The sequence below is a fragment of the Chiroxiphia lanceolata genome, chromosome Z, assembly GCF_009829145.1.
Source record: "Chiroxiphia lanceolata isolate bChiLan1 chromosome Z, bChiLan1.pri, whole genome shotgun sequence".
Classification (NCBI taxonomy): Eukaryota; Metazoa; Chordata; class Aves; order Passeriformes; family Pipridae; genus Chiroxiphia; species Chiroxiphia lanceolata.
In genome coordinates, this window is record NC_045671.1 from 13,272,217 (window position 1) to 13,284,961 (window position 12,745).

General features: G+C 37.4%; 1 protein-coding gene across 1 annotated transcript in view; it reads left to right on the plus strand.

The window, feature by feature from the left end:
• The window catches only part of PARP8 (poly(ADP-ribose) polymerase family member 8), a 114,892-nt gene that overhangs the window by 70,921 nt on the left and 31,226 nt on the right, over positions 1-12,745 (plus strand). Inside the window, exons 8-14 of the mRNA XM_032676037.1 lie at positions 1,185-1,245; positions 2,304-2,394; positions 5,239-5,305; positions 6,621-6,746; positions 8,884-9,448; positions 11,642-11,695; positions 11,796-11,891. Coding sequence (XP_032531928.1) covers positions 1,185-1,245; positions 2,304-2,394; positions 5,239-5,305; positions 6,621-6,746; positions 8,884-9,448; positions 11,642-11,695; positions 11,796-11,891 — 1,060 coding nt within the window. The remainder of the gene's footprint in view (positions 1-1,184; positions 1,246-2,303; positions 2,395-5,238; positions 5,306-6,620; positions 6,747-8,883; positions 9,449-11,641; positions 11,696-11,795; positions 11,892-12,745) is intronic.

Below are 12,745 nucleotides of genomic sequence, written 5' to 3' on the forward strand. Positions count from 1 at the left end.
CCTGCCCTGTGTGTGCCATGTGTGGACACATCAGATCTAGAGAGAGAACTCGGGTTTGCCCTGACTAGAGAGAGCCATTGGATTGCCAGGGTTTGGTGTACGGGGCTGTCTTGGCCAAACTTAACAAGACGCCAAGCAACTTCCAGTGCAAACTCAGTCCTACCATGGCTGAGAGGCCACTTAGGTAGGAGACTGTTATATTCAGAAAAAATTTTAGTATTTCGAGATTGTCTTATGGGCTTACTTATGATCAACTAGAGCTATGTACTTCAGTCTAGTTAATAGAAAAGCATGGAAGTCACCATGAGAACAACCATATGAATGCAGTGTAAAGAAAAAAAATTAGTGACTAGAAGCTAATCTGTAAAAAATTAAGAGTGATTGCATTTTTACAGTATTGACCACTTAAGCAATTTAAATGAAGAGGAAAGCAGTTTTTTATTCAGGTGCATGAATGAGTATTTTCTAGGCCTGTTTTTCAGAAGTCTTTAAGTATGTAGGGGAGGGCAATCCAAGTGAGTCAGAAAATAAGAGGCAGAAAAGTCACAGTTTAAATGTAGGATTTCAGATGGCAATGAAATACCTGTTAAGTATTTCATTATGTATAAGTTATGTATAAGTTAAATCTGAACCTTGGGAATTCCAGCAATACTACACATAAGAAAGAAAAAAGGCAACTATTGCCTTGAGCACATTACAGGGCAGTCTTTAATTTTGACAAACAAATACTTGAATGTATGGAGCAATCCCCCCCAGTATAATATGTTCTCTAGGCTGTGTTTTATTTGTCTACAATGATTTATCTCTAGCCTCTTCTCAGGTTACTGGCTGTTAATACTAGCTGAAAAACTTTTGAAAATTACAGGCGCAGCATGTGACTATTAATTTTCTTTGTTTATTTGTGGAATACATGAGACAAAAATACACAGCAGCAATAGAGAGATTTTGGGGGAAGTAGAAGAAAAGATTTATCCTGTTTAAGGAAGATTCTCTGAAAAAAAACTTACAGTGCAGCAGACAGTCACCCACTGGGAATATTAATCCAATCTATGTAAATGTGTATTTGATAACCATTCTGATTTTACAGACAAGATTATCCTTTATAAAATCTTCCCTGTTGTAAGTGTTCCTGGGTTGAGGAGTATCTTAAAGAGCTCTAATGTAATGTAATTCTTTCTTTTCAGGGAATATGGAGCCATTGATGATGTAGATATTGATCTACATATTGATGTTAGCTTTCTTGATGTAAGTGATCTAATCACAGAATTATGTAATGAACATTAATACCCATTTAATTTTGGGGTAATACACATCAGACTCTCTAGACAACCACTGAGACTTTCCTTTTGTGGAGACTTGCTCTTCACAAGTGGCTGTCACATTACTGATTGATACTCAGCGGAAAGATTTTGTTTTCCTTTTGTGATCACATTGTTAAAATGCTTTGTAGGTTTTTATTTACTGCATGTGTATTTCCTTTCAAACGTGCTTTGTGAATGGTAAATGTTTTAACAAATATAAATTAAATACTTTTTTTTTTTTAATGTTATCCTAGACGTTAGTCAGGTAAAAGCATTTAAGCATTTCTTACCACCCTGAAGGGAAGAGGGCCTTGGCTGGAGTGCTTCTTTACAATGATTAGGGAGAGGCAGTGGTGCTGTCAATGGGCAGCATGGCTTCTGTAACAGTTTGCTGTCATTAACTTCACACTTCCTCACTGCATCTGTGCGGTAGCTTCCTGGACTCTAGATAATAAAAATTAGAACTTTTAAGGGCATCATTAGCTTCTGCACAGATATGCCATATTTTTAGGTTAGCACAGCATATAAGACAGTTACTCTTGGGCTTTACTTATTTAAGAAATTTTTTTCTTAAAAATTAAGAATATAAGAAAATTGTTGAATTATTTAGATCAGTCTTAAGGAACAAAAGTTTCATTTGCCCTCTGTTATGGTGTTAGTTTCTATTCTGTATTTGTGTGCTCCTTTGCCTCTCACCTTTGAAGCGGTATCTGTTGATAGATGGGAATGTATCTGCCTGCACTGTACATGCAATGTTGTGTATAAACCTGTGCTTGGTTTAAATGAGTTCACTCAAGAACTGGAGTTAGACTGACACCGCTCTTGGGGGCATTAACAGACAATAATTTGTCCTAAGTCTCAAGTGTAATGTTGGAGTAGATATTACACAAATGGGTAGATGTATGGATGGTGTTTATAGCTACCCTGAGGTAGACTGACAAAGTGCAGCAGTTCCTCAAGATGGCTAATTGTGTCTGTTGTTTTGTTTTTATCTTAAACTAGGAGGAGATTGCTGTGGCTTGGGATGTGATTCGCACAGAGCCTATAATAGTGCGGTTGCACTGTTCACTTACACAGTACTTAAATGGTCCAGGTTGGTCAATTGTGTTTTCTTCTTGTGCCTTGTATGGTGTCCTGGTCTGACCAAATCTTTGACCCTGCATGTGCCTACTTCTACTGCTGATAGCAGTCCGATTGATTTGAAATTAAGCTGGCTCATGTTTGCATGGCTATGCACTCTATAATGACACGTGCATCTAATTTAAACTTGCATAGGTGGAGTTTTGGAACTTGTTTTCCTGATGTCCTTTGAGATGCAACTGCTTCACCTAGGGTTAAGGAATAAAGATCTGCAGTTTCTAATATGTGATTTCCTGATTTTGGAAATCAAGCATGATCTGCACAGATGAGATAAGACTGATAATGAAGATGTACACAGACCTTTGCAGCACATTAACATGCCGTTTTTCACACACCTTTGAAGAATTCAGCCACAATAATTATCCTTGCGGCTTCTGATTTCTATATGAGCATGTGAACTCTGGAAATCTTTGTATTTGAGTGAGTTAAGTGAGTAAAGTTTCCTCATGAGAGGAAAATGGTCATGCTCATGAAGAATCAACTGATTTTGAAGATTTGGAAACATTCATATGCAAGAGTCAACTTCAGATATATTTTTACAGTGAGAAGTCAGACTAAGTTTGGATGATAACTTGCCCAGCTTTGGAAACTTGCAGTACAATCTGTCAGTTCAGGCTTTTATCTGTGGGAGAATTCTGCCTCTGGAAAATTAATAGATATTTCCAGTTATGTTTAGCAAAATCTGTCACAATGAGCTATTTTTACAGGATATGTTGCCTGATGATTCTAACTATAAGCTATATTCTGTTCATTCAAATAAGCATTTCCTTATATCTATCTTTTTTTTCCCCCTTGACTTTGGTATTTTTGTCTGTAGTTTATTACTTCAATGATTTTTGTAAGTATCGAGATCTTAAAATATGTATTTGCCATGGCAGGAAGCAGTGTTAGTATTCAGAACATTTCTGTCAAAATGTAATTTAAAAAATAAAAAAGTGCAGCAAATGAGAGAAGGTGAAGCGTGAAGAGCAGTGTGCAGTAAGAAATGATCTAGTGAAATGAGAAGTAACAACAAAATATCTTTGGCACTGGTGACAAGGTTAAGATGGAGAGCTTAGTTCTCAATGCTGCAGCTGAGTGATTGTGGAAGTGCCTGAGTACTGAGAAAGGTAAGGTCAAGGCCAGAGGCAAGTGCTTTGCTGACACTGGTTTTATAAACTCAGCTGCTGTTGCAGCCGTGTCTCTTTACTAGCAGAGCACAGTGAGATCCACCATCTTTTGTGTTAATTCTGTGAATTCCTCTTCTGCCTTAAACATGGGTGTTTTTGAGACTGCTGAACCAGAATGTTATGCTGTGTCTTTTTCTCCTATAGTACATTCTGTTGATTGATAAACAGAAATACAGCACACTCCAAAGCACAGCAGGAGATATTAGTACCACCTTGATGCTGAGTAATATCCTGATTTTAGATAGTCATTCGTCTAGTTAATAGCTTGTCTCAGTAGTGTCCATGTGGGCATTTTTTCCCTTGTGCCTTAGAAACCTTTTTTAGAGAGGATGAATCATCCACTGAAGCTATTGGGATCCCTCCTCTGACTCTAGAGCCTAGACAAAAATTTTAGTCTAGATGTCAGATTTTAAGATTGCTGGTGTAGGTATGATGATTCTTACTGAAAGTATTCCCCATCCCAGCACAGTGTGTCTGTTGACAATCCAGATATATTGCTACTGCTAATGAGATCATCCATCCCTTTTGAAAAACTCAGTTTGTATTTAAAAGATGAGTTTATGTTTTATGTTATTTGATTAATAATACTAGAGAAGGGGTATATACAGTGCTTTAAATTAAGTGAAATTGCATGGCCAGTTTAGATATATTGTATTTTATTTTAAAATTTAATTTATTAAAGCAAAATTAAAGGATAAACTTTGACATTCTGAATAAAATCTGTCATTGTGAGTGGTCAGAATAACATCAAAATACTGATTTACTGTTTCTAATAAAATTCTAATAAAATTTCATTCCTTTTTTTATTCTACTGTAGTCATTACCACCTTAAACAAATTATAAAGTCTATTCATGCTTGTAATATGCATTGGCTGTTGTTCTGCCCTGAGGACCTGAGGCTCTCTCAAAAAATACTGGATTACATCTGCTACTTCTTTCTAGCAAATGTTATTAAAGGATTTTAGTAATGCCACTAGCTAATTTTTGTCCTTTGCCCTGTACATTTTCAATTTCAGACAGATGAATGTGGATACACCAATGCTTGGATGGGCCTTGAGGAGATGTCAGGGTATTCTGTGGCCACTGGCATTCACATACTAAGCACTTAGATTATGTTTTTGGATCTTGAATTAAAACACCCTCTGAAAGAAAACCCAGATACTAAATAATTCGGTTCCAGTCTGGGCTTTCTTTGTAGCCATAGAAACTCTACTGTGTTTAGATAATTTACTTGCAAAAATGTTTCAGAATTTAGGTGAGATGAATTGCTCGTCCAGATGTATTTAATCTGATGCTGCTTGCTGTTTGCATTATATATATATATATATATATATATGTATATAAAAAAGATACATTTTTGTAAATAAAGTTAGTGGGAAGAGATACATTTTGGAGAATTCCATTTGTAGAACTGTAAATTGTATAGGCTGATATTCCAGATATTCCAAAAAGTACCATTCATTTCTTTATATGTTTAGATGACGTCCACTTTTGCTATTGCTTCAATTTCATTGTCTATAGTCAAGGTCCAGGTAGAACAGAGTCCCTAAATGCCACTTACATGGTCATCCTGAGTTCTTTATTGCTGTTGTGAGTTTCTATAACAGCAATATTTTCTTATTCCCTAGTGCCAACTGTGGATGTATTTCAGATCTCTACTAAGGAAAGATTTGGGCTGGGACATCAGCTGAAAAAGTAAGTCTTTAAAAGTGTAAACCCCTGTTTTTAGGCAAATACTACATTCTTTTTAGTTCTTGGACCATGTCAAGTAGCATAAAATTCATGTGCTCTCAGGTTGGTTGCTGGATCAAGGTGTTTTGATGGTGGTTGAGGAGAAGATGATCTGTGCCACTTGCCAGGGTTCTCTGTCCCTTTGCTGACTTTTAGGGAGTAAGCTACAAATGTTCTGAAGAGTGCAGCTAGGAGTCAATTTCCTGTTTCTGCTTAGATGGTGAAGCCTCTGAAGTAGGCATCTTTTTGAGCTTCATGCATCCCTAAGGGGGCTATGCTTTCATAGTGGCCTCTAGGATATATTGCAGTAATTAAGCCATCCATGTTTTGAGTACAGGACGGAAGAATAGTCAAAAAAATAGCACTCATATGGTCATGGTACAATTCATTTTAATACAGTTTTGCTGAGTCATCTTTTCACATGTGCATGTGTACTTGTAATAAAATTATAAGTATATAGGCTTAATATCTGACCATTACAACGTTAAGAAACCCTTAAGGCAAAAAAATTGCTGTTGGTATTAAAATGTCACTGCAACATTTTTATAATCTTACAAATGAAGCAAGTTATTAAAATCTCTGTGATACATGACTTTGAAGGAAAAAAAAAAGAAACACTCCTCTGACATGAACAATCTCTTAGAACGTTTCAGTATTTGCACTGTCTCTGATTTGTGCACCAGGTAATTACTAAAGGTTCATGTCAGGCATTTTTAAGAACATAGCTGCCTACTGCACAATTGAGCAGGAGTCAGAATACCCATGAACCCAATGGTCCCTCTTAGCTGTGGCAGTGGAATAGTCATCTCTTTTGGTAAAGTCCATACCAAATTCAGCTTCGACTTTTCACTCAAAGACTCCCCCACTGCTAGATTAGATTCAGAGAATAAGCTCCTACTTAGCTGTGCAGATGCAATAGCCTATCCCTGTAGTCACATGGGAGACAGATCCCTGTAGTTGGATGTGATGCCCTTGAATCAGTTAGTCTCTGAATCTCCACGAGAAGTATGGTCTGCATAAGCCTCGCAGTTGCAGTGGTTGTACTCACACTGTATTTTCATTAAGAGTTCCATGTTAAATTAGTTCTATGTGGAAAAAAGGCATTTTTGAGGAGCTGAGGCACCCAGTCATCAGTCCACATACATGACAGAAAACTTTGCCTGTAGCTTGAGAACACTGCATTATGTCACCTACTTGGTGAGCACTGAGAGCCTAGTATTAAAATGATTAAGTCTTGGCTAGGATAAGAAAATATTTTTTTTTCTTTCTTTATTTCCAGGATCATGCAGACATTTGTTACACAACAGTGGAAGAACAGTAAAGAGAAATCTAATTGTACGCACAATAAGAAGGTGTCTGACAAAAAGGTGAAATCCCCTCTGCACATCTTTTCTACATTGCGCAGGTAATAGCAAGAGAAATGAGCTATTACCACCATAAGCTGTTCAAAATCTACAGCAGACTTCACAAGGTGAAATCTTGACTTTTCTCCACAGAGAAGTGCTCTATTTATATCTTACCTCATGGGTTTCCAGTCCTTGTGTTGCATGACATCAAGAGTGAACTGGGTACTGCTGCAGCTTCTAAGAATATTTGAAGGCAGAGCATTTCAGTGCCCTGCTATCTGAAGCAACCAGGTTTCATCTAGAACTGGAAATTTTAACTTGTGTTTATATCTTTATTAGCTTGGTAGCATTTGACTGGTACTTGAATAGCAAGAATAAAAATATAAGTTATATATATACAAGTAATATATATGTATAGCATATATTATGTGTATTTAAAAAAACTGTGGTTTTCTAGCTCTTATTTCTACAGGAGTATATATTTTTAATTTTTTAAAACTAGAATGGTCCTTAATGAAAGACTGATTTTTAAAGATGCTGAGCACTCTTCCCTCTCCACTATTGGATTACATTAATGTTTACCACTTGTGAAAGGGAGGCAGATTCAAAGAACAAAGGCATTAAAAGCACAAGAAGTAGTTTGTGAATAGTTGATTTCAATTAACTATTATTATTAACTATAATTAACTATTATATTAACTATTTCTACCAGTTACTCATACTCTTAAGTGTATATAAAATCAGGCTCTAATTTTACCTCTTTCAGTATTGTGACTCTTTAGTCTAGTGTGTTTTCCTGCTCATGGAAGGTTGACAGATCACCCCTTTGATTCAATTAATGAACTTGAATTGAATGCTTCTTTGAATATTCCTTCTTTTTGATTAATTTTGCCATTCTAAATTCAATGTATAACAAAAAGAATACAGCAATTGCTCACGTTGAAAATGAGAGCAGTGTCAAAGATGACAAAAGGTTGGTTGTTTATTCAAAGGTAAAGGAGGAAAGCTGGTGTTTTAAGTAGAAAGCTTATCCATTCCCTACCATGCCATACACCCACCATTGGTAAGCACAGGCACAAGCCTGGGGTTTGGTTTTATTCAGAAATGGCACACAAAACCAGCCTACTCTTTTTCCTCTGGATTTGGCTGCTGATGCAGTGCCTGTCTGAAGATGGCTCAGCCCAAATACAAGGACCCTCTCTGTCCCTATGGTACCATTCCAAACTCCCTTCTGCAGAAGGGTGATAGTGATCCTGCTGCTGCAGTGAATCAGCAGCCTCCACATGCATCTTCCACTGTCACCACTTGCTAATGGGTTGGGGAAGCCTGCCAGCCTCTCCCTTTGGGTTTTCACTTCTTTACTTGATGCAAAACAAAAAAATACTCCAAAGATTGGGCTTGCTTATAAAACATAGGAAAATGATTCAGCATACCTGTTACATGTTCTTACTTTGCAAGGACAGGCAAATGTGAACCTTACAGAAATGTGTCAGTATATGTGAATGTTGTTTTGTAAAAATCTCTTGTTATTTACTTTCTGCATTTATAATTTAGGTGCTTCACATTCTCATTTCCAGTGTTACAGAGCTAGAATTTGTCTAAAACCAGAAAGAGTGGCATCAAATTGTCTTCCACAGAGTGCCCAGATTATTATGAGATTTTTAAAAATCATGTCCTTTTCAGCTGAATTAAATTCAAATTACTGTCTGCAAGTTTCACTGCTCATTTTATCTTCCATTGGATCCGAACATAGAATTTGTTATGCTGTGTCCAGAAGACAGTAACTTTCATGGGATCATGCTATGCTGGTTACATAGAAAAGATAGATTTTGTTAAGGAAAATGTGTTGTAATCTCATGTGAAATATGTGGTTTTCATTGCAAAGATGATTTCTTGAATAATTGGTTTGTTTAGAGACATAGAGAACCTTACAATAAGCTGTAAGGTCATAGCTATGACTTCTACTTAAGTTGTCTTTTTGATCCATGAGCTTGTGTGTAAAAAGGAGTAAGATGTCTATTTTGGTATTGGAAAATGTCTTACAGTTGTTTATTTTTTAAAAGTTTGCATCGTGTTTATCACTAGTGAAAAACATGAAGATAGGTGATACTTAAAAGTGGTTACATCTGTGTGATCTTGCTTGATTTGCACAGAATTTTGATCATTCTCCAACTTTGCCATCTTCTTTATTTTAAGGTCGCCGAGTTATCCTCCTCCTGGCTGTGGTAAAAATAAATCAAAACTGAAGTCAGAACAGGATGGCATCTCCAAAACTCACAAACTACTGAGAAGGACTTGCTCTAGCACAGTGAAGGCGGAGGATGTGTGTGCCACAAAATCTCACAGAACCTTTGGCCGCTCGTTGTCGAGTGACCCTCGTGCTGAACAGACAATGGCTATTAAATCGCACAAACTGCTGAATCGTTCCTGCTCTGCAGCTGTCAAGCAGGAGGAGTGCATCACTTTAAAGCCTCATAAGCTGTTAAGTAGGTCGTGCTCTGGGGATCCTCGATGTGAGCACAACAGCGCCTTGAAGCCCCACAGACTTTTAAGTAGGTCCTACTCCAGTAATCTTAGAATGGAAGAGTTGGATGGATTGAAGAATCACAAGTTGCTCACCAAGACTTACTCCAATGCCCCTAAATCATCCAAAATGGAGCCTTTCAAGGAGTCCACCACGGCAGAGAGCAGGAGGCTCTCTCTTACCTCAGGGCTTATTGGTATCTTAACGCCATCTTCATCATCGCCTTCACAAGCTGCTGTGCGTAATATTTTTTTTTATTCTGCTCATTTTCCTCCTGTTAATTTTCAAACGTGCTGTTATGTATTTTATGCAAAGATATTAGACTTAGGACATATGTTAGTGACTATATTGGATATACTGGAAGACGGGCAATGAAGTCAGCTTTTTAAGGAGGATTCAAACAGCTGTGCACGCACATACATTTAAGTTATAAAATCAGAATTTGCTGAGGTCAGGACAGAGATGTTATATGTTATGTTGAATGCAGCTCAGTGTATAGCTGCTGGCCGTGGGAAAAGTTCAGTCGTCCAATTCCTTCCCTGCATCATGCAGGAAAAAGGGAGACTGTGCACTTCTCTGCTGAAAAATTAGTTTAGTTGCAAGGGCTTTTCTCATTTCCCTGTTTGCTTCATACGGGAAGCAACTGTCCATTAGCTCTTTTGAGTGCCAAATTACCTCTGCTTCTGGTCTTTTCATCTGCCATCGTCATTGTACTGGAAGGAACACAGTCAGAGTTCAGCTCACCTCTTGCACATTTTTGATTTTTGAAAGGTTAAACCTTCAAATGCGTTGGCAGAAGTCAGAGGCCGGGGAACAAATTAGGCCCACACTGGCCTCTTACTTTCCCCAGAGGCATAACTGATTGGGAAAAAAAAGAGTAGCTCTGAAAATTAATTCTTCTGCCTATGCCTCTTAAAACATGGCTTTTATACTTTAGAACGAAGAATGGGTTGGTTTGCACTCTTTCAAGGCATCAGTCTGTTTTCCGTATTGGATTTTGGGAGAGGCATTTAGGGTTATCTTGGAAACTGATGCTTTCTTTGGATGCCATACATATATTCATAGTAATCCATTCTGAATAATGAAATTACATTGAGTGCACTATGTCTCGTAATTTAGTTCAGTAAGCTGTAAGCTATACTCAATCAAATCTAAAAGCAGTGGTACACTATCATAGGATCATTTATATACGTGCTGTGTGGTTGATGTATGTGATGGGCACAGCAAAATTAAGATGAGCTGTCAGAGTTTTTACTTGCAGTTTAGAGACACACTTTTTTCTGAATCAGCACAGGATGTCCTAAAATAGCAAGACTTTTCTCTCCTGATGTTAATAGGAAAAGTCCCATTGGTTTTTATAAGATAATGAAGAGCTGACTAAGTTCATTACTGATGTTATCATTAGTGATGTTATCAGCTGATAGGGAAGAAAGGCAAGCCCTGCTTGGCAGCCTGTAAATACTACCCTTAATTTATTGCTGGAATGCATTTACTTTGAGGGAAGATCATCACATGTGTGATCAGATGCAGTTTGACTGATGTTAGTGGAAGGACACTGAGAGTCTATTTCACATTTTATATGCATGTACCAGATGTATGGGTAACCTGGGTCCCTAACTGTAATTTGAAGTCAGTGGAATGTGGAAGTGATGAATGAGGACCCTAAATTCTCTTCAATTCTCAGCTGAAATATTAGAGTATCATATATGAACACAAGTAGGACTGTTTTCCAGGAGAAAAATGGAAAAGCAGTTAATCAATTAAGCAGTTAGAGAAATGAAAGGACATAAGCCTATAAACAAAACCCCCGAAACACTGTAAATGGAGCTGGTCTGACTTGTTCAAAACAAGATGTGATTGAAATAGATGTCAACCTAGAATTCTGTACCTTGCTGAATCTTGTAACAGAAGTTCCTTCTAATTTATGTTGCTACGTGTTGAAAAAAAGGAACTCAAGTGGTATCTGAACATAGAGAGGTCTGTTTCTGTGGTGCTTACAGAAGTGAGATCTTAGTAAATATGAAAGAAAAAGGTTTTCAGCCTTTCTGAGAATTACACTAGTCTTTCAAGCCTAAATGTATAGCCCATATTTGGATAGCAGTTAAAATATAATGGAAGTCACCAAATGCCAATTTATTAGGCTCGAGTGAAGGCACTGGTGTTTCCATTTGAGATTCAAGTTTTTGGGATGGTGAGATACAAAACTTCATCCGATTTAAGAACTAAAAAGAGATACTAAAAACCTACCACACACTCAGTAAACAACAAAAGGATTGATTATTTGTAATGGCTGGTTCATGCAAGTGAAAGATCTTTTTAGATGCAAACACTGCTTAATTAATGTGTTTACATGCAAAAAATATAAGTGCTTTACCACTTCCCTATAATTAGCATACCAACACTGAAGTTGCCTCAACTTTTTCCTTGCAGCAAAATTATGGTGCAAAATGTGTTCCCGAGCGACATCGTGGCTTTCTTGTGCAGGTAGGATATCATGTCTTACCCACTTATGAAACGCTGTGGAGCATGAGCTAATTGTTAATTATTTTTAAGCAGATATTACTATCATTTTCATTGTTCTCAGACTATCGAATTTGCTGAGCAACGGATACCAGTATTGAATGAATACTGTGTAGTTTGTGATGAACCCCATGTGTTCCAGAACGGCCCTATGCTGAGGGTAAGTGGTGTGCTGGAAAACAATGCATTTTATAGTGCCTTAAGTAGCAGAGGACCGTACAAACCTGTTGAAAAACTGATTTATATGAGATGTGTTTCATTCTGATATCCTTCTAAGATGTAAAAATGTAAAGCATATTAATTAGATTTTGCTGTAAATTTGAAAAAAAAAAAAGTCTTACAAACAAGGAAGATGGAAATCAGACTTGTATAATACCACAGAAATGTAAAGAGGGACTGTATTTCACTGAACACTGTTGTGCTGTAGTAGTCACAACCAGATAAGATAGAGAAGTGTATTAGAATGCTTTCATGATCCTCTGGCATTCTTCTAACAGCTCAGGGCACCTCATTCTTGAGCTTTTATCAAGCCAAGACCACTCTATTTACGTACACTGGTGTTAATGCCACCACTCTTCTTTTGACCTTGTTTTGCTCACAAGCTGCTGGAATGAGCCATCTTCAAACGTGATAAGAAAGGCAGTAGAAAGAGATGCTCTGTGGAGTGTCTGATGTAGCAGTGACCTAGTCCAGGGACACTGTCATAGTTCAGTATGCCCAAAGTCTGTCCAGTTAGACAGCTCTTCCTTTCATTCCTGCGTGACTGGGAACAGAATTTTCCTTGATGAACATTTTACCCTCTCGTGCTGTTGGTGAATGCATGCAGTGAAAAAGAGTAAGATGGACCATGGGAGACACAATCTGCCTGGAGCTACTGGATCAGTGCAGCTTTGTGAAAGAGTATATTAGAATAAAATTCTTAGCTCTAGGACTAGTCTGGCAGTTTAGAATCCTCTTGTTTCACCTGCCCTGCATCCTATGGAAACATGAATAACTTTGAAAGATTAAAGCTAC